This window comes from Catharus ustulatus, chromosome 7, assembly GCF_009819885.2.
Source record: "Catharus ustulatus isolate bCatUst1 chromosome 7, bCatUst1.pri.v2, whole genome shotgun sequence".
Taxonomy (NCBI): domain Eukaryota; kingdom Metazoa; phylum Chordata; class Aves; order Passeriformes; family Turdidae; genus Catharus; species Catharus ustulatus.
The window spans coordinates 35679149-35701614 of record NC_046227.1 but is presented as its reverse complement, the minus strand read 5'-3'; the positions used below and the strand labels follow the sequence as shown (position 1 = coordinate 35701614).

The window sequence follows — 22466 nt, the reverse complement described above, 5'->3', positions numbered from 1 at the left end:
CGTTGGGCACTCCTGAGCACGGGGAGCAGTTGGAAGTCACGCCTCACTTTGCCCTCCAGTCCTCAGTTCCTGCAGCAGCACCATGCCCTTCACCAGAAAAAATGCCTTCTTGAGTTCTGTAAAGCCTTTGGTGGAGTAGCAACAGTGGTTTTAACCTCTTAGAGTATCTCAGAGTTCCTCAGCTTAGTAGTTTCAATGCACATTTGCTATGTCTTAATCCTTTCTGCAGTTCCATATCCCCATCATCCCACAGAAGACATCTGTCAAACTGAGATACTGAGATTATTGAATACCAAAGGCTTTAAATCTTCTCAGACTTTAAAAATAAATTAAAGAACAAAGTTAATTTATTATAAACTTATTTCTCTTTTTAGTTTAAACTTATAATAACCCCTTTTTTTTTTTTTTTTTTTTTTTTTTGCTGGCCCTGCCTGTCTCGATAGTTCTACACAGAGGAGGATTGAGCTTTATCCAGAGAGAGATGCCCTCCCTCCCACTCCCCCGGATGATGTTTGACTTCCCGTGCTGTGCACATGAAGCAGTCCCTCCCACCCTCCCTCCATCTCCCATCATCTATATCTGCAGCAGTTTCTGTGATCCTGCAGTTGTTCCCTTACTTCTTCTCACTGCTCCCACTTCCCATCTGAGGGAGGAAAAAATCCTCCAGACACTTTTAATCTGTTCCCACACTCCATCTCCACTTTCCTTTGCAGAGCTCCTGGTGCTGCACTTCCAAGAGATGCAGCAGAGACGGCACCTACAGCTTCAGGAGAAAACTTTTAAGTTGCAGCAGGAACCAGAAGGGGAAATTCTCTGTGGTTTGCTTTGAGCAAGCCCCTCTTCTGCATTTCAGGGGGCCCCCAGTTTGCTTTCCTCACCAGCCACTGCAGAGCACAAGGCACAGAGCCTGAACCACCAGGCTCCCCAGCACCCCGTGGCACAGAGAAGACAAAGGCTCTTGTTCTGTGTGATAACATCTGATATCAATCACATCGTGCAGCTCAGATGTCTGCACAGGGGAAATACCAAGGGTGCTGTGCTGACAAAAACGTTACTTTCATGGACTCATATAATGGCTTGGGTTGCAAAAGACCTTAAAGATCATCTATTTCCAACTCCCCTGACATGATTGCCTTGATGACAGGAGTAGTTTGAGCATAGGTTCTGTTATTTATTTTTTTTTTTTATGTCACTAAGGTGGTTCAGGGTGGTTCCAGGAAACCTTGCACATGTTTTCTGCAGGCCAGGAGGCCACAGCCACCTGTGTCCCACCACAGATGTGCTTCACACAGCCAAAGTAATTGGCACCAGGAGCACAGCAGAGCCCGAGCAGCCTGCGAGCACCAACACTCACAGTGAGACAGTCACGGCCATTCACCTGCCCCCAGCACTGCTCAGGGCAAAAATACCTAATGACTATCACATTTTCCACTGGGTTTATGAGGTAGTGTCCTCAAACCCCTTTCTGGATTAAATAGCTGCACCCAGCTCAACTGAACCTCTGCAGTCCTATGCACCTTAGACTGCATCAACATTGTTCCCCAAATACCTGAATCTTGGTGCAGGGTACAACTGTGATAAGAAATATCTTTGTTTAATTTTTATTCTTTTATTCAATACAATTTTTGCTCCACATCTTACTAAATTCTCTCTTTTCTGCTACCCCCATTCTAAGAAAGGTTTTACAAAAGACCCAAACTTCAGAAGAAAATTTAAGCTAGGAAGGAAGTTTACAAATTCAAACTCTGTGCAGCAATTCTGAATGTCTCAGGTGTGACTGCATCCTATTCAAGAAGGAGCTATTGCTGGACTGTCCAAAGGAAATTCAAGAATGGGATGAAGACATCACTTTCTCTAAGCTGCTGGTTAAACTTGGGGCACTCCTTGCCTTTTCCAGGGCTTAGGATTAATGAAGGAGGAGGAACTGACATGTTTTCACTTGGGCTGTTTCTGCTTTCTTTGGCACTCCAAGAGCAGATGGATTAATAGTGGATGGATTAATACTAAATGAGTTAATTCTAACTCTAAAAATCGTCACAAGAATTTGATTACTCATTATTATACTTTGTTTTTTTTTTTCCTAATAAATTAAACAAGAATGCAATGTACTGTTGCTAATGGAAATGTTAATCTCTCTGGATCAAACCTCAGCACTGCTCAGCCCAACACAAATGGCAGCATGTGCCAGAGATCTGAGAGATGGTAATTCTGAGGTGACACCCTCCCAGGTGAAAAATATGAATTCATAGCAAAACTATTTGCTAGAAATGCATTTTTGAGAGAGCCCAGGGAGGCTTCTGTTGGCGTCCCTGGTGTGGCCATCTGGCCCTCCTGTGATGTGTGTGGGTTTGGTTCTCAGACACCAAGCAGGCTGGGGACAGAACTCTGTCAGAAACACAACTCCAGACCTTCAACTGCTTTCACAAAATATTTCTGTCATTTCCTTCCTCACCCCAAAAGGAAGAGAATTTGTAACATCCTGAGTAGCGAATAAACAAGTTCAGGTGCCAAGGGCTGTGTCCTGCCCAAGAGCACTCTTGGTAGCTGGTACCTGATTCAGCACCAAATACAGCAGTGGTTTTGCTCAGGGTGTGGCGGAAAAAGAAATCCAAAACAAAGAACAAGCCCATATTTCGCACATCTCTTCAGCTCTAAGCCATGTTCACTTCTATTTCCCCTTCCTCCTCATCCACCCCTCCCCTCTATCATGTTGCAGGTGTACTGAAAACTGATGGATGTTTTACAGAAGGAAACATAAATGCCTTTAAGTTCATCTGTTCAAGAACTGTGTCTGCTTAGTGTATCAGGCACAAGGGTTGGAAGAAATGTGCATGAAAACCACGGCAGAAACCCACAATAACCAGCTTAACTGCAAGTGAATGATTTAGTATCTGCCAATCTTGAATGGCAGGAAGAGTTATATGGATCTTAAGCAACTTACCACCAATCATAGCAACATCAAACTCAGTTAAGTTCTTGAAGAGATGCTTCAGTAAATATCTGAGCACTCCCTGAGTTAATGCAACTTGCACAAACACACAGTAGCTTAGCAGGTAATTTGGATAATACAGATATTTAAACCTCTGTTACCTTTCCTACTTAATCTCAAAACATTTATTTCTCATAAGTAAGCTGAGTGAAAATATCAACAAATTAAGAGAAAAAGGTCAGAATTTTTAAGCACATATGAATTTTGGTTCCTAGTTTCTGCAAACAAGATTTATTTTACATGTGCCAGATGTCAACATTTCCAGATTACTTCATTATGAACCAATAATGCCCTGAAAATCTTCTCCAGGATGGCCTGGCTGCTTCCACTGGCAGCTCTTGCATGGGCTAGATTTGCCCATTGTCAGTTTGCAACATCTAAATATCTGTGCCTAGAACATTATTTCCTAACCTTCTTAATGAAAATCCAAGTGCTTTCCTTTTGCTCCTGTCTCAGCCAGCCTGGAAGTTTACAACCCAGGGAGCTTCAAGTTGTGACAGAGATGATGCAAGACTCTGTGACAAGAAGTCTCACTCTTTAAGCAAAAAATAGCTCTGCATTGAGGAAGTCCCAGTGTAAATGAGGAGCTAGCAGTGCTTGTTTTGTAGTGAGTCTCCAAAACAACCTTTTTATAGTATTTCTCAGAGCAGGGAAGGCTGACAGAGGCGTGAAGGCATGATCTTTACAGCAAAGAAACAACCACCTCTGTCCTTCAGAGCTGGCAAGAAAGAGATTCAGATTCTCTGAGACCACTGGTTGAACTCACATTGAGAGAAGGTTTCAGAGTAGGTAACACCAAAACCTCCTCACCTAGCCCAGGCTCCCAGATGCTGAAGGCAGTGAGGCATTTAGCCCCTGACCCTCAGAGGTTTGATGGTGACAAAAGCTGCTGGAAGCCACCACAGAATGGAAAAGGGACAGTTCTGTGCAGGCTGTGGGGTGGGGAAATCTGCTGCAGAGCTATGAATGGCACTTGAATTATCATGGAAAATCTGGGCTGAACTTGTACCCAAACTGCTATCTTCAAGACTAATAATACTACCAAAAAATGAAATCAAGAAAACCATCTGCATATAACAGCATCCACCAGCACCACTTTCTGCCTTTGCAGCACTGAGAAACAGGTTTCATGCATCCATATGGATGGTAGGTAAGTGGAATGTAGAGACTTTGGCTGGAGCTCAGGTGATGCTTTATTTTGTTTTTAAAAGAGATCAGCACAAACAGCACCAAGAGAGGATTAAATTCTGTACAACTGCCATGTTTCAGGTCAAGTACACTTAAGTACTGGCAGACTTCTTCAACAACAAGAGATGGTTTTTAGCCAAAGAGCTTTTACAGCTCTTTGAATGGTATACAACTCACACTGATGGATTTGACACAGCACAAAGGTATCTAACAAAAAAAAAATCAATAAAAATAAGCAAGTACCAGAATTACACATAGTGAGCATCAACAAGTCCATCAGACTCTGCCTATAACCCACTGTCCTCGATGTGATTCAGTGAAACACACCACAATAGAGCAGTTACCATGGCTCAGAGTCTATAGCAGAGACCCAAGCTGTGCTGGAGATCACAAAGGGAAATCCATCCCACTCCATGGGATGCTGCTTTTTAAACCCTGTCCTGAAGCTCACCACTGCAAAGAAATAATAATTTCTGGGACCAGAAGCAGACAGAGAAATACAAACCAGAGCTGTTGGAATTCTCCAGCAACCACCAGGAGAAAAATTTGCCACCCAAACACCAGGAGAATAATTCAGGCATGCCTCTGTCACCATTTTAGTTTCTGTTTCCTGTTTCACTCCAGGTAGGGAGGATACAGGACCCTGCTGACAGGGACTACCAAGAGTGTCATGCACTCAAGCTTGGTTGGAAAATGGAGCATCTCTTCCAAACAAGGATACCTTTGTGTCAAAGCAAAAAGAAGTTCCTACAACAAACACTATGAAAAAAAGTAAACTTTTTTGGCTTTTTTTTTTTTTGCCTTTTTTTTGCAATTCAATAATAGTGTATAGCAGGAGCTTTAAAATACAGAGTGCTTCTGCTGTTCACTCTATTTGGAAAAGAAAATGAACAAATGTACATCACAGATGTAATTGGATGGAGAGGTAAACTGAACAAGACATGCTGCTTTAAAATGAATTTGCTTTGGACACAAAGGGGTAAGTTGCAGAGAAAGGGAGAAAATAAAGACATAAAACTCTGAGAATTCAAACTACTTCACCAAATCTCACAGCTCTTTGGAAAATGCATTTTAAATTACTTTAAAGCTGCAGCAGAAACATAAAAATCACGACAAACACAGCCCAGGAAGAGAACATGTTCTTTTTATACAATTTCCCTGTCTGTGCTGATTTGTGTATGCAGGCAGGACAGCTTTTTTTTTCCTCCAAAAAGTACAGAAAATATGAAATGTGATCTTACAACATTACACTAAAATCTGTCTCCAATTAGTATGCACAATTCCAAAATGAGCTCTGAGCCACTTGTGCTATCTTTCAACTCTGACCTGTATTTCCAAAAGAAACCCAAGTTGCCTGGTACAAGAAGGCAATCAGTTACAAACAGGAGCACACACAAAGTTTGCAGCAAGCTGCATGTTACTGGAATAAAAAATCTTCAGCATAAAACAAGCCTTGCTAATTCTGGCTCTCCTTTAGGTGACCCGTAATCAAAGTGCTTTATTGTGTTGTTTGAGCATCTTTCTAAATTACTGTTTCTTTGCAAAGCTGTGCAAAGTTGTTTGCCCACTGATGGCAAAGCAAAGGTGTCTTTGCTGGGGGAAAACTGAGCTGGGGGCTCAGGACATGCAATCCTAGCTCTGAGGCAGCGGATGAGTTAGTCTGGGTTTAACAGCCCATGCAGGAAACACAGCCATGACATCTCCACTGAACAGCTCCACAAGGATCACCACTGACTGCCCACAGAGGAACCCAGGATATTTTATGTGAAATGCCCTTTATGCCCCATGTTCTTTTCCTACCAGTATAATAATGATGAATAATGAAGTGATGTCAAACTTCTTGCTAACGAGTAGGGCAAGAGATCCCTCTATCAGCATCTTCAGACTCCAGAAATACCAAAACAACTAGACACATACCCTTAGCACTGACTTTTACAGAATCCATGGCTACTAAACTCCTCTCATGTCACCAGCACAGGAGCCAGTTAATCAAACTGTGAAACTGCAATCAGGAAGGGCAAATGCTGGGAAAAGTGATCTAATCTCATTTCCCAGCCAGTGCCACAAACTTTCCTACATTTCTGGGAGAGCTGATTAGCTCTAACTGGGATATGAGTGGGGGAAAGTAGTTTGAGGTACTAGACAAGGTCAGGTAAAGTTGCATCTTGCATAGAATGCAACAGATTTGCTAAATTCCAAGCACTAATTTAAAACATCATTTTACATCTGTATCCTCTACACTTTTCTCATTACATTCAAACTCACAAAGGCCTATAGAAATAAAGCAATTGTGCAATTAAACCAACCAGACTGGAATGCCTACAAAATGCTTGTAGCTATGATTATTCAAAAAATTCCCAGCAGCAGGTTTCCCAAACTGCACTGAGATGGGTCTGGGGCTCCTTACCTGCAGACTCAGGGACGTTGTCATCTCATCTCAGGCCGCCATCAGCGAGCAACAGTTTTTAACTATTTCAAAAGAACGGAAAAGATCAAGGTCACATGTCTAGAGACAGCATTTGAGTTAGTCAAACAGCTCGTATAGAGAGAAAGAAAGCAGGGAAAAAAGCAAAATAAAACCACTTCCTGCAAGAGCAGAAGCGAACCATCTCACCAATGAGTGGCTTGCATGTAGATGTTAGTGCAAAATCCTTCTGGACTGGAGAAAAAACACAGATTATAAGGCATGAAAGCAGTTTCTTTGTGAAAATTGCAGCAAACAGGGAAAGTTGGCTTCTGCAGAAGGTAAAGATGAGGTTTGAAAGGAAATGCTGAAAGGAATTACGATTCTAAGCCTTAAGACAACTTCCCTTTTCTTACCTTCAATGAAACCCTTTGAGTACTGAAATAAATAGCTTGCAACAAATCTGCTTTGCTATTTTGAAAGATAGCTTTAGTGAGTGGGACACTTACCCACTGTTATTTAGATTAATAAAATAGCAAGTTCTGGACAGCCAGAGAGTTTGCTACTGAAAAAACCATCTACAGTGATTTGTACTATTGCCTGGTCGAGGTCAGATGGGCAAACACTTCTGTTTCTTTGGTTTTATGCTCTAAGACTTCTCCACGAAGCAGCCCTTGGAGAAGCAGGGGCACACACAGCTGCTGCCCTGCGTCACTTCCCGCAGCATCCCACACCGCACTGGTCCCTCCCAGGCAGGGGGAACCCACAGAAACACCAGATTCAGGCTCAGCTCTGGGCCTTTGGGGCTCTGGAAAAGCCCCTTCCTTGAAATGACTTCATCAGCATCTGTAATGTGCCTTTTCTTTTTTTTTTTTCTTTGTCTTTTGTTTGTTTTTTGTTTTTCAGCAAGGAACAACAATACCTTTCTGGTATTTCTAGATCAGCTTACAAGCTGGAGCAGTGGGGATTTCCGTGCAGGGCAGGGCTATGGTGCTGTGGGGACAATCACAATGTTGGTCAGGTTGAAGAGCTCTCTGGAAATGGTTTGGCAGAAAAAGGGATCTTTTTTGGTTGTCTCCCACAAAACAGCACCAAAGAGCAGCTGTATGACCTGAGAAAATCATAGTTGTCCTGATATTTAGGGTTTTGTCTTAATGGTGAGGTGAAATGAGCTCTGTTGACAGCTCAAGAAGCTCTGTCTCATCTGTGCAGAGGTCCAGAAACAAAAGTCATTGAACGCCCTAAAGGAGGATCCCACAGAACAACCCGTGGTTGTAATAGAGGGAAATGGAGATAATGGAGAGAGCAAAACCATCCTAACAGAGACAGGGAACGAGGGCAAGGCCTACAGGGGGATTGTGATGGATTTTACAAGGCTGTAAAGAAAAGACTGATTTGCAGGCAGGTCATTCCCTATTGCAGCAAGAAAAGAGATGCAAGAAAGCTCCTGCAGAGAGGAGCTTTAGTCCATCGTGCACTTGCTGAAGCAGTGGGGAGGCAAAACCTTCAGGGACTCAAGAAACTCAAAGATCAGCAATAAAACAGGGGGACACAGCCCTGCTGAAGAAATGGCAGAGTTCTTAGGCTACAGAGTGACCCTTTTTTTTATTATTATTATCATTATTATTATTATTATTATTGTAATTTCTTTATAACTTCTACAAGATCCATTTTCCAATGTATTTGCCAAAGAGCCAGTTATGCCAAAGGCCACACAAAGCCAGAACCAAGACTCTCCTTGTTTCCCAATGTTTCCCATGTGTGCAGAGACAGCACACAGGGACAAGCAGGAGAGGGAGCTGAACAGCACAACAGCTGCTCCTCACTGTCCTAAACTATCATTTCTTTGTAGGCTCTGCATTTCAGGGATGCATTTTAAAGTTGGACTCTTGAAATAAAAAAGTGAATGATGTCTATGAATTGTGATGGGAGGTATCTCCCAGGTTTGAGGAGGTAAGAGAACAATATAGTAATTTTCTGTAAACTAACCATTTCTAGTGTTTCTGCAGCAGCACTAATTAACTGCCAACTCTTTTAAAAGCTGTGCATATGCCAGAAATAAATTTTAATTGAAATATCTATTGTATCTGTGTGAATCCCAAGGTTTTCCTCAAATAAAATCATTGGAAGCATTTTTACGGTCACAAAATAATTGTGAGCAGTGTGGACAACAAAACTTAACCACTAAAATGTGAAAAGCCTCATCAAAACCATAAAATACTGCAGCAGAAGTTGCCTGTGCTACCTGGTCCAAACCCTAGATGACTGGGGACATGACATTTTTGATGGAAACATCTTTCACTGCACACCTAACATTTCACTTGAGCTGCAGACTGCGTCTGAGCTCCCTCACATCCATTTGACAGTATGTCAGCAGTGACAAAATTCTATAAAAGGATGGCAGCTTTGCATACAGCTCAAACTTATGCAGCACAAGCTTCCTGTGTGATCTCTGAAAGGCTGAAAATACTTTAGATGTGCAAAAAAAAAAAAAAAAAGAAAAAAAAAGCCTGTTTAACAAAATCTAAGCGCTCATCTAAGTAAAACTAAGCAGGAAACAGAAGCTGCATAGACACTACCTGGAGCAGATTGCTGTGCAATAGGTTGGCCCTTGTGTTTGCTGTGCAAGTTAAGGATGGAGCATCATTTGTGAGGCGCTGATTTCTTGTCCCTGTTTCCGTGGCTGATGGCGTCATTGCCTGTGAGATGTGTCACCGAGCTGCTGAACATCCAGACTGCCTCATCTCATGCCTCCGAGAGTCAGAGCTAAAAAAGCAGCTTTAAAAAATCACTGCTGACTGAAGGTGCTGAATGCCCAGCAAATGTTATCATCTCTGTTATAACAAATTCAAGAGGTATCATATGCTTCCTCAGGTGCATAAACAGCTTTTCTGAAAGTTATTCTGGACCAGCAGTCTCCTGAGGGAGAAAGAAAACTTGACATTTTTTGTTGTTTTTGCCTAGTTCAGCCTTTACTCCCTGTTGTGATGACTGGCAGGCAGCCTGGTGTCTGGCTTGTAGAGCAGACACCCAGTAGCAAAACTAATTCAGTGGCTAAATCAAGCCATAACAGACAATACAAACCTGACAGCACACAGGCACAGGCCTGGAAGGACAATCGTGTATCCAGTGCTTTGGTGCAGAAAAAAATATTTATTTTTTTTTATAATATAAATGGCCAAAGCAGCAAAACTTTACAATTCACTGGGAAAAACCCTGGGAAACCAGAAGTCTATGTGATGATCATGGAATCATGAAATTTGATTTGGTTTGGAAGAGCCCTTAAATATCATTGAGTTCCAACCTCTGGCCATGGGCAGGGACACCTTCCACTAAACCAGATTGCTCCAAGCTCCATCCAATTTGGCCTTGGACAATGAAAAAATAATAAATTACTTCCCACATTCTTCACCAGAGAAAAGGCATTTTTCAAAATTTTAGAACATTTCAAAAGGCGAAAAAACATTTTTTTTTCCCCAGTAATTCATATTCTTGCTCATAGCAGTCATTTGCTCAAAATGCTGATGTCCATTCAGCAGCCTTTTTTTTTTCTTTTTTTTTTTTTTTTTTTTTTTTTTTTTTTGCTACAAGGGCTTTGAATATTTAATCCTGGTAAAAAAATTGTTTCTGGAAGCACATTCTGATGTGTCAAGAAGGTTGTGCTTGTGGCCATGTAACAGCTCCAACAGCTCACAACAGCTCTCATATACCTGCTTGGGCTATAAATGCTCATTATGCAGGAGCCTAAATGTAAATGTCAATGTAAATATACAATAATGGCTAAATTCACACAACCCTCAACCCCATTATGAACATTCTGGTGCCATCTTCCAAAACCTTTCACTCTGAGATGACTTTTCCCCCAAGCAATCCATTTTACTTACCACACTCTTCAAAGTGCAAGAGACATTTTAACAAAATGGTCACAGGTGGTAGGAAATAGATCTTTAGAGATTCTCCAGCACTTTAATGTTGGCTCTATGGAAGGAACATATGTGCTGTGACTTGAGGTCTAAAACCCAGAACATTCACATTTTAGGAGAAAAATTATCTTGCATTAAATCACTTAATAGCTGAGCCACTGAAGTTTTGACAACAGATATACTGCAGAAAACAGCAGTGAAGTTTAGGACAGTGAACATTTTCTTCCTAATAAACTTCATTTTGCCTTAAAATGAGGTTTGGATTTAGGAATATTGATAGCTAAGAAAGTAACATATATTTTTTCATTTTAATCTCATGATTTTTCAAGCTTAGTTACTGCTATATTTCATTGTTAAAGAAAAAAATAGGACAGTAAAGTTAACAAAAACTACTGGGTAAGAAACTTCTATAAAAATCCAAACTAGTCTTTTTCTCTCTCTTCCCCAGGTGTTTTTAGACATCTTGCCATTTATTTTAAAAGCCAGCCTTGCCTAGGGCTATATTTAATAACTTAGAAAAGCCACTCCAATCCATTGTATAGCCATACTGTACTAAAAAAAGAGACAAAACCCCAGCATATGTTGATGCATTATGTAAAGACTTTCCTTGACAGGATTTAGTTACATGCAAGCTTGAAATGCAGTGTAAATGTATTTTCTGGAGTGCTAAAAGTACTACAATACCAAACTGCCAAAAAGGTGGTTTTACATCACACAATAAGGAACCTTAAAAGAAAAGAGTTGTGCTCTCTGGGAGACAATATCTTGATCTATGAGCCTGTGATCAAGTCGGAGCTACAAAAACAGTCAATGTTTTCAGAGTGAAGGAAGAGTCTGGAAGGAATATGTCAGTCCTTAGCACAAAAATGATGTTCAGCCAGTGTTGTTTCTACCTCTGTTAAAAGAGTTTCAGGTACTTGGTGAATAGTTTCTAGTGGAGAACGTCCCAAATCCTGCAAAATCCCGTGCTGAGGATGAACAGAGAGGAAAGATGTTCTGAGATATTTTCTCCTTCTGCTTCAGCCTTTGAGGAAAACTGTCTCATTCCTACAGTTCTAAAATCCCCATTCACAATAAATAAATAAACAAACAAACAAACAAACATAAACAAGCAAACAAACAATCTATTAAAAAAAACAATGTTTCCCCATCAAATCTAGTGGAAATAAGAATTGCTGAAGTCTTTTCTTGTCTCCTTCTAATAGAGGCTTTATGAGTGGCAGCTCTGCTCTCACCCTGCTCCCTCCCATCCCAGAGTACATCAGAGCTGTCCAAGCACTGATGCCAGAAAAAGAAGGCAACAAATGCAAGGGAGAATCAGTTGCAGGATGTCAAACTCCTCTGCAGACAGATGAATGTCCTCTCTTGTGTCCACAAGCTTTCAGGGGAGACTGTGCTGCTTGGAATGGACTGGGAAACATCAAATAAATCAGTTTATCAAAGACTTGAAGCAGTTAGTTGAATTAATTAATTCTGCATGTCAGATCCAATCCCTTCCTGTGATTTTATTTGCTCATGTAATACACAGATGCTTCTAGTTTGTGAGCATGGCTCTACCCCTTTGCCCTTTTCCCCATCTCCCTCCTCCTGGCAGGCAATTTCTGCATTCTCACAGGATCTGGGAGATGGCAGGAAGTTAGGTTATTGGTGAATGGGGGTTTCCAGATCTGAAAAAGGAAAAAAAAAATTAAATTAAAAAAAAAAGGGAAAATAAGAAGGGCATCATCAGTGCAACTCATAGCCACCAGGCTGAGTATTAGATCTGTCTAGTTTTTTGCTTTTTGCATTTCTTGGAAGGCTTAGTCACAGCAGCCACCTACAGAAAATAATAATGTCCTTACTCAGAGCATGTCAACATGTCCATAGAAACACAAAGAATTTCAGCTTGCTCCAAGCAGACAAAAATAGAAAAGCAATAGCCCTCATTCTATAGCTCTTGAGCTTGTTCCAGTTTTTCAGTTCCTTTTAATTCTATAGTCTGTGGTCTCTGAATTCAGTGACTTCCTTTTCCCTTGTTTCTCAAGGCCATGCTGTCCTCTTTGCTCTGGTTCATGCCTGTAATATCACCTTTTTGGGCCCTTTTTTATTGTATTAATCTGCCAAGGGTAATAGAGACTCTCCTAAAGCAGGTACCCAGCACAGCCATACCCCAATGCTGCATCACCTCCGCAGGTTTTCATGGAGGAATCACCTTCAGGCTGCAGCAGAAGGAGCCTGGAGCCATGTTTTACATCTCCACTCTAGCATGATGTGTGTAGGGGGGTGTTTAGCAAAATTATTGCAATGCTAATTTATTCCCAGCCAGAATTGGACTTCTGAGCTGTGAGAAATGTTCATCCAGATCCATTATTCCCATAAGTCCAGGCAAGCCCTGTGACAGGACGAAGTGTAACATCAGCAGTTCCAAAGGAAAGTGGTATTTAGAGGTAGGTAATAATTTTAGGAGTATTTAGGATGTAGGAAAGAGTGAGAGAAGGAGTCTCTGCTGCAGCCTCTTGGTTTTTATAAAGGTTTAATTAATTAAAAACCCTTCAGTCCACCTCCCCACCTGTGCTATCAATTCACCTTTATTTCATGCTCCAGTAACTGTGACCCTCCAAATTCTTCTGAGGAAAAAAAAAAAAACATTAAACACTAGACCTGTTGGGAAAAATACTCTCCAAGAGGCTTTTTAATCCTGGTTTATTCTCCCCTTGTAACAGGGTCTGTGAGACCAACTTGCACTCATTACTCATTTCTTCACAGAGCCAAGAGTTCTTTTTGATAACCTTTAACAGCGACAGTCGATGGAGGCACCAGCTCCTCTCCCCTTGTGCATAAGCTTGCAAATCTAAAATAGGGCTTTAATGAAAAGAAATTTAAATATTATAACTCCACAGTATATGTCATTATGATATATTGAATGCAAAGCAGCTGTTCCTGACAGATTTGGCATATAACAGGGGTAAAGTAATTTTACACAAATCATTATGTTCATTATATTAAATTAATAGATTAAAATTAGTCAGCGATGTTTTGTAAGACCATCTTACCCACAGAGCCCTTTATCCTTAAATTCTAAGAGGGTTTTTTTGTTGTTTCTCCTCAATATTCTCTGCAGAGAGGACATAAATGCCCTGATCACTTGGAGCATAAGCCCCTAAATTCATGGCTGTTGAGCCTTTTCCAATATAAGCATCTGAAGAAAAGGTACTTAAGGGAAATAGAAAATGACATCATTTTTTTTCCTGATCTTTTGAAGAATGATTTTTTTTTTCCTCCATCCTACAGGAACAGATTCTGGACTAATTTTTCCTACCAAAGGCTTTAAAGTCTAAAATTCATCAAACATCTTGTCCTCAGAGACAATGTCATCCAAGTTCAAAGGATCTATAGCCCAGCAAAGCTGATGTCTTATTTCAGAGCTAACGCCTTTGTTTTCATGGAATGTTTGATTTCATCAAATTAAACCACTTCTCACACTTCCCATAAATGTGAAAAAAAAAAAAAAAAAAAGACAGAACCAAACCTCTTGATTCTCTGGAGAGGAGCACACATATACATACACAGAGATATACATGTATATAATGTACATTAATTTGGTATGTTTTTCTAATTTTTTTTCAGGATGGACTTATTATATATATATCATCAAGTTTTTCATATGCTTTTGAAGAGGCTTTGAATTGAAATAGTAACCTTCCAAGACATTTGTTTTAATGATCATCATTATAATTAAGAGCCTGCTTTTCATACCTAAATATAAAAAGAATTTTTTTCAACGCAAGTCTGGGTGTGATTACTGATGGAGCAATTTCAAGATCTTTTGTTGAGAAGCATTTCAATATTCATTCAGAAAAATGTCAGGAGATCAGACTTCAACACAGAACTTTGGTGATTCATACTTCTTCTGGTATTTTATCACTTCAGCTTTAATATCCAGTTAAAGAGAGAAAGTTTGACTAAAATAAGAATACTAATGAAAATCAAGCAGTCATATGCTACACCGTCTTCCACAGAATTTAAGATATTCCAAAAATTGACACATTGCTTTATCCTTCATCCATATCTGATGCACAGCAATGCAGAATCTTTCATTTAGCACTTAAATTTAAAAAGTTGAGAGTAACTTCTTTTCAAAATTCAGCGTACTTGTCACTGCTATATTAATGTAGAAGAAATTTATCTTCTCTAATCAAAGTTCCTTCAAAATCAAATAAAACTTAAATTTTATAATGAGGTTTATAAATTCATTAAAATGATGTGGCATTGCACTATATTGAAATTAGAAGTCAAACAAAAATCAGGGAAATAGTTTAGTGGTGGCCTTGGCAGCATCAGATCTAACGTTGGACTCAGTGACCTCAAAGCCATTTCCAACATAAATGGTTCTATAATAAGTGGGATTTTCATATCAGTTTAAAACTAAACACACTTTAAGGGTCAATTAAGAGAACTCAGAAGCAGGTGAATATGTTATTTCACTCGCAGTTGCTCTAAATGAGACCTTCACCTTCTTTGTCTTTAAGTAGGAGCAGTATAGAGAAGTCCAAAAGCATCCTTAAAAAGGCCCAGAGATTCATAGGTTACCCAATTGTGACATGTTTTCCACATAAGAAGGGAAGAATTAGCAGCATCTCTTGCCTTGTGGCCACAATGGTTTAAATCAGATATCACACAAAATAACATCTGAGCATTTTGCATAAACTTTCTGCTAAGATGTTAAAACTGCTTCCATGTCTTGTCTGAAGAATGAATATTTCTGAATATTGCCTTTCACCTCCCAGGTGAAAATAAAAATAGCACACTCAAAAAGAAACAGGGTGTTGCATGCCTTGACAACCCCAGTGAATAAAACAGAAAATACAGAAAATACAGACAAAAAATTACAAGTGTGTTTCTTTTGAGATTCATTAATAACATTTAGAAATTAATAACATTTAGAAACTCTCAGTTTTTACTGCCTTATGCCCAGGTCTCAATGGGAACTTTGCAGATGTCCTCTCCCAGTTTCCTCTGGAACAGCCACTCCACCTCAGGCTTCCAAAACCGAGCCACCAGGAGCATCCTTGGAGTAGCAAAGTTGCAAGTTGAACTCAAAAGGTTGGATTTGGCCCCTGCTCCCAAAATTATGTGACAACCCCCACCCCACTACACCCCATGCAAATCTTTATATTCATACCCTGTACAGGGATGATACAGCTGCCACTCACTTTTATTTCAGACGAAGGGGTCTCGGTGCTGTTTGCCCCCACGCTCATTTCAGAAGCCTGCATAAATCTTCCCCCACGTGGGAATCATTTTGAACATATTGAATAATGATTTTTCTATGTCTCTGCCACTTTGATGTAGCCTCCAAGGAGAAAGAGCTATCCTGGATAGACCACTTGGTCATGTTTTAACAATTTGAGGATCTCTTCAAAATTCTTCAATAAAATGTAAGGTAAAAGAACACTAGAATTAAGTTCAGTTGATGAGGCCCCATCCCCCTGAAATTATAATGTGGTAACTTTTTGAACATATACTTTAAATTCACAATTCGTTTCTAATTTTAAAGCTATATTTTATCATTTGATTAATTGCTTAAAACTGTACACAAAGATAAAGGGAACTTTGAAATTCATACCTTGGAGTATTAACATGTACTCAGGACTAGATGTAAAATGTCAGAGAGAAAAAAGATCTAATGAACTCTTTATTGGTGAAATACAGTATTGCAGCTGCCCAGAATTTTAAAAGGTTTGTAGCCAGTTCCAAAGCCAAATAACTTCAGAAGTTTACTTACAGTAGGACTCTCATTCAGCATTTGCAATCTCTTCTTCCAGGGTTCTTTTAACATTAATAAAATGTCCAGAGAAAAAATAATAAAAAGAAAAAAGTGCAACCGCAGAAGAATTTTTCTGTCTAGAAAATTACACTACCATAAGTTTTCCTTTTCCCTGATGTCTTCTCTGCCATAATAATGGTTTCAGGATTTAAATCCTTTGCTGCTATTGTGACTTCAAAGCCTTAAAACTGCAATTGAATGAAGTAGTTCATCTGTCATTATTCAAATATGAAGCAATTATGATGAAATAAAGATAGAATTCCATTGAGAAATACCCCAATCAATTCTCACTTATATTTAACTAGAAACATAAAACGATGCTTAGAAGAGTAAGTTTAGGTAATAAAAACTCGGGATATAAAAAGTATGAATTACTGATCTATAACTTACTCATTTCTGAATAAGCTGTCTAAATATATTTCACAAATATTGACAAAAGTTTAAGCTTACGAGGCAAAACTGTCTCTCAGCTGGTCTCACAGAGTGAGCAGCTTTTCACAAATATATTTGCACCAGCCTGAGTGCCCAGAGGTTCAGATGGGAACCTGCAGAGGTTTCGGGGGGTCTCTGGGTGGGTGAAGTGTATTTTATAGGTGAGTACAGGAAATAACACAGCTGCTTCTGCCCTGTCTTCATTACAGCAGTGAGCTTGGCAGTGCTGGGTGAGTGGTTGGACTCTTGGAGGTCTTTTATAAGCTCAGCGATTCTGTGACTCAGGGAAAGGAATTAAAATAAAATATTGATGTGGCTGCTTTGATGTTGACACATTCTGTCAACATCCCTCTGTGGATTTAGCCCAAAATGTTTCTTTTCACCTCTGTGAACCCAACCAAAGCCCATCCCTACTCCAGGGGTTGGAATTTCACAGGGAATTCCCACCTGTACCCAGTTCTGTTTGGGAATATCTAACATAGGTTAAAAAGTTAATTATTTTGTTTTAGTATCTCCCATCCTTTCTTGCATCTTTCTTGCTTAATCTACCAATGCAGAAGAATTTGCTGGTGAAATGAAATCAAGGTGGATTCTGTTGTTGTCAGACAAGGACATTTTGGGGTTTAAGCTCTTCAGATGAGCCACATCCTTCCCACTCTCAGTAATGCCACAAGCTCAGATGAAAACATTACTGTGCCATGCCTTACTCTTCACTCAGAGGATATTGTTCTTTTGGGAGACAAAGGCATCCTTTGCTGCTTGTGAAGGAAGACTTTGCCTTGTCTTTGGTGTTCCCATGGCAAAACAGGGTTATAAATGCACAGATGGATCCTCTAGTATTTTTTCCTCATATTTTCAGCAGTTGCAGTGAGCTGAGGAGTTCTGTACATTTTTAAATTTTGTTGTGCTGAAAAAGATCACAAACAATCAGGGATCTGCATACACATTTTTACCTTCATTTTGTAGGCATTTTCTCACTTTATCTGGGTATCAATTTTCTGTCATCTACAGATCCTCATGTCCTGCAGTTCAATTTGAAAAATGTAATTTCTTCAGACAATCCAAGAATGAAATGTTATCACAATCAGAAAGCAGTGGTACTTAGTATTGAATTTTAAATCAGAGATGTAACTAGCAAGGAGAATTTGGAGTATATACAATCAATTATTTCACACATAATTATTCCTGCTATTACTCTAACTGTGATAACTTAAAGCATTTGAAAAAACAGACTAATATTCTTTTTTTTTTCCTACAGAAGCTCTTTCCCTTGATATTCTTTTGCTAAATAATATGTAAAATACTGACACCTAATGTTAACTTCCAGTATTATTCATTTTGCAAAACTTTTACTTCAAGTAGGGAACGACCATGTGAAACTGGTGCTTATGCTACAATTTTGTTTCAGTAAAATGTGTAAACTGCAGTATAGGCTTCCCTCACTTTTTGGAAATAATTTTCTGAATATATATCTATATATATATATATATCTGCCTATGAATACAAGGTGCTTTCAGTTTTATCATCACAGGTCACAGTAAAAAAGAGAGTAACTCAAAATAGTTGAAATAAGGGAGTTCTGATGCACTGAATTTAATCAAATTCATCAAATAGAACACAAATACATATTTGTAAAGTCAATATTTGTACCTGTAGCCTGAAATAATACTAAAAGACAAAATATTATAAAATATTTATTATTAATCTGTCTTTGAAACCTGAACTGCATATATTTAGTACTTTACCTTTTATTACTTTACTTTAGTACTACGTGGTTCACTTTCCTCAGAGACACAAAAAATTATTTTCACAGTGTGTGCATTAAAAGCAGATCTCAAAACTCTCAAAAATCACAGTTTATCCCCCCATAACTGCAAAAACAGCTTGTCCAAACTTGAGGTCTAGATGCTGTTTAGAGAGAAATTTTGGGATTCTTACTCCTCGGACCTGATATCAGAATAAGATATTTTATATTATCGCCTACATCCATATCTGAATTTATATTAAGCTTGCCTAACTTTGTAGGGAAGACATAAGAGTCAGTTGGCACTACAAAGGCACTGACACCAAGTTAAATCCCTTTCCCACACTGCACATTTCTATATTCAGTGCTTTTTTGCATCAATTGTCACCTTCTGGAAAAAGGTCCTTTCCTGAGATCCTGTCACTTGACAAACAAAGAGTTGCAGGTGCAAGGATAAACATAAACCCACAGAAATACAGATACCTGGTCTGCAAGAAACAATCCAGTCTCACTGAACTGAGATGACATCACTGTAATCAAAACCTCTTGAGTGAGATGGATTTCCAGCTGATTAAGACTCCTGTGCTATTCTTTATAACAATATTCTGTTAAAGAAGCTCTTCTTTATCCTCACAAGTGATAAAAATACCAACAAATTCTGTATTTGCAGTTTTTTCAGCTCTCCCCTGCACATTATAACCAATAAAACAGGTATTACTTCAGCAAGGGTTTTGACACTACACATCTTTGAGAAATTCTGGTTTTCCTTGTGCAGCAGGAGGTGCTCGAAGGGTGTGAAAGTTTCAACCAGCAAAAGTAACTGTAGGCAAAACTAGAGAAGATCTCAGTCCCCCCAAAATCCTTCCTCAATACTGAAGTGTATCAAAGAGTATCATAGGATCAGAGTAGTTTGGGCTGGAATTCACCTTTTAAAGGATTCCCCTGCCATGGCAGGGACACCCAGAGCAGGTTGCTCAGAGCCCCATCCAACCTGGCCTTGAATGCTTCCAGGGGTGCATCCACCACCTCTGTTCCAGTGTTTCAGCACCTTCACTGTGAAAACCTGCTTTCTTAGAGTTAACCTAAATCCAGTTTAAAACCATCCCCTCTTGTCCTATCACATCAGTTTGTCCCTGTCTTTATTCCAGGCTCCCTTCACATATTCAAAGCACTACTGGATGCAATTTTCTGAGTGTTTCATTCCAGAAATGAGACACATTGAACATCATCAGAGAGGAAGTTTCAGCTGATTCTTGGAAAACGCTGCATGAATAGCTACAGACTTTAGGGTTTAATTGCCAATTATGCCAAGGTGTTATTTATGCCTTGAAACAACTTTGGATAGAGTTGCTGAAATGTAAGCAGTTTTTCTACGTTGCTCTTGCCTGCCTGGTGCAAATCTCTGTAAAAATTCGGGCCACACGGTGAGTTAACAATGAGATATTTTGCTGCTGCTTAAAGAGCTCAGGGTTCATTTTGCCTAATCCTAACTAAGCCTCACTAAAGCTGCAGGGAGTGCTTTTACAGCCCTCCACGCTGCCTTACATGGGTCCACAACTCTTCTCAGCTTTCTCCAGCTCCTCCTCTCCAACAGGACTACCTAGAAAGATAAAATGTTTTGTTTTGACCAATTGTATCAAGTTATCTGTGATGTAAATTCATTCTTCAATTAAATCATTCATTAAACAAGAATTTCAAAAATTTGAAAAACTCAGTGTGCAGTAGTCAGGAGTTTTGAGACAACTAATTGTTCAACTTTAACTTTTCAAGTATACCCTGTACTTTAAATAGAATTACTAAATTAAAAATGTAAATTGGACTGTATCTTTTAACAGTTGGTGATTTGTCTATTTTCCACATTTTATTATGCATAATTTTTATAATAAAGAAGGGATTTTTTTTTCATTCCTGTTCTAGTTGATAGCAATTCTTCCATGCTTCTCAAGGCTAATGTAATAAAACCACATAAAATGTTTAAGAAGAGCCCCATTAAAATATACAAAGCATACTAATTCATGAAGTCAAAGTCAAAGCAGAGTGGAAATATGAGCTTTAATAAAACTATGTCTGTTGTAAATAACTATTCAAGCACAGTCATTTTTTTGCAAATTGTATGGGATGTTGCTCGGTCTACTCGAAGCAAAGAATCAGTCAGCAGGATAAATGCATCTTAGTCAGAAATAGATTAAAAGGTGCAGCTGAGGCATCAATAAGAACCAGATAGCACAGTATTATTTGCTGTTTGTTTTGAAGATGTAATTGCAGATCCCAGGATTTCAATAAATCTGTGCACATCACGGAAAGAATTGTAGAGAGGAACTGGGGCCACGCGGAGAGCGTTTGGTTCTCGCATGTCACACTGCAAAACAGAGAGGGAACGTTCAGTAATTCAGGTCACTTCATGTCTGCCAGCCTGTGTTTTCAAATGCCACAACTTGTCTTCAAGGAGGAATGACTGGCCTGACAAGGAAGCACGTGTAAAACCTTTGGGATCCTCAAGGAGCTACAGGAACGAGCATGACTGTGAAAAATTTAGTAAGAAGAGTAGTTTTGCCTAAAAAAAAATGATGCAAAGCTCAGGACAAGCAGTGCCATTGAGGGCATCAAACCAGTTATTTAGCCTCAAAATTCACCTTAGTGCCTATAGCAACCCAGAGTTGAAGAGGCACAGAGGTGACAAAAAATTTTAAAAAATCACAAAAATTGCCATTCTGGTATGAGTGTCTTGTTCTAAAGGTACAAGTGATGGCACAGGCATTGCAGTATTTTTCTTCCCCTCATTTGTGATTTTGAACATCTTCCTGAATATAATAACCTCTTACATTTGAAAAATATGACTGCATTGCAAAGACAAGCCAACAGCGTGAGGCCCCTGCCCTGCTAAAAGCAGGAGTTCCTGGAATTCCCTGGCAGCACCAGAGCAGCAGCATACGTAACCTAAAAGAGGTGCCCTTTGGGGAGACAGGTGACCAGCAGAAATAAAACTGGTATCTCATTTATATGGCATTATGCTATCAGTCTCACCTCCCAGCACATCTAAATCACCCGATGTATGGCCCTAAATTTCACTTTTATTCTTTTGGAGCAGTGCTGGATGGTAGCTGTGCCATTACAAGGAAGTGCAGCTCAGTCACCTTTTTCTGAGTGCTAAAACACATCTCTAAGGAAATGGCAGCTGTTCCATTGCTCCATCTTGATGCCTCACAAAGCTTTTGGCCATTTGTGGATCAAGAAGGGGGCTGATGTATGCTCAGAGTTCCTTGACATATAAATCTGTAGCTGTGCCTTCCATCTTAATGCATCCATGACACAGCTCTAACCTCAGCAGTGACTCCAGAACTATTGAAAATAAGTCAACAGTGAAAGGGAAATACAGAGTCTAACAAATAATTTATAAAATAAATCTATGTATTTGATTGTTTGCACAATTAAAAGCTGAAATTGTCCTAGTGGGTTTTTGCCTTACATGGGATTACATTAGAATAAAAGCAAATTAAGTGTTTCACTTGCTAAGAAGATGAACTTTGATTTACTTACAGCAACTCCTCTCTTCTCCAGCTCTTTAAACACAGATTTTATTGGAAGGGAAAACGATAGAGTGAGCTGGCATCCTCTCTCCTCAATCTGAGATGGTGTGATTATTCTTACAAAGGGCTTCTCTGGATTTGTTTTATCCTCACTGTAGTAATGCTTTATCAGGTATTCCAGGTAACCAGTGAGTAGAATGGATTTCCTCCTCAATGCTTTCATCGTAGTTTGGTTAAAAACCTGTAATGATTTGAAATCATTAAAATGAGAATGTGTTGCCGTAGAAAATGAGAAAGAAATAAAGAAATAAAGAAATAAAGAAAGATTTCTTATACATTATCACCGGAATCATGTAGTAATAGCAGAGAGACATTTTACATAAACATGGCAGGACTGGACTTTTGAAAACCAGGATAATGTCATGCTTTAAATAATGACAGATATTTGTGTCT

General features: G+C 39.3%; 2 protein-coding genes across 2 annotated transcripts in view; both read right to left on the bottom strand.

Annotated features, from left to right (window-relative positions):
- Nucleotides 1-6927, bottom strand: part of ARHGAP15 (Rho GTPase activating protein 15) — a 321465-nt gene extending 314538 nt beyond the window's left edge. Inside the window, exon 1 of the mRNA XM_033064260.2 lies at nucleotides 6585-6927. Coding sequence (XP_032920151.1) covers nucleotides 6585-6608 — 24 coding nt within the window. The 5' untranslated portion in view covers nucleotides 6609-6927. The remainder of the gene's footprint in view (nucleotides 1-6584) is intronic.
- A 13598-nt stretch (nucleotides 6928-20525) lies between these two features.
- Nucleotides 20526-22466, bottom strand: part of KYNU (kynureninase) — a 67027-nt gene continuing 65086 nt past the window's right edge. Inside the window, exons 13-14 of the mRNA XM_033065018.1 lie at nucleotides 22024-22254; nucleotides 20526-20845 (exon numbers count right to left, since the gene is read on the bottom strand). Of these exons, the coding sequence (XP_032920909.1) occupies nucleotides 20693-20845; nucleotides 22024-22254 (384 nt within the window). The 3' untranslated portion in view covers nucleotides 20526-20692. The remainder of the gene's footprint in view (nucleotides 20846-22023; nucleotides 22255-22466) is intronic.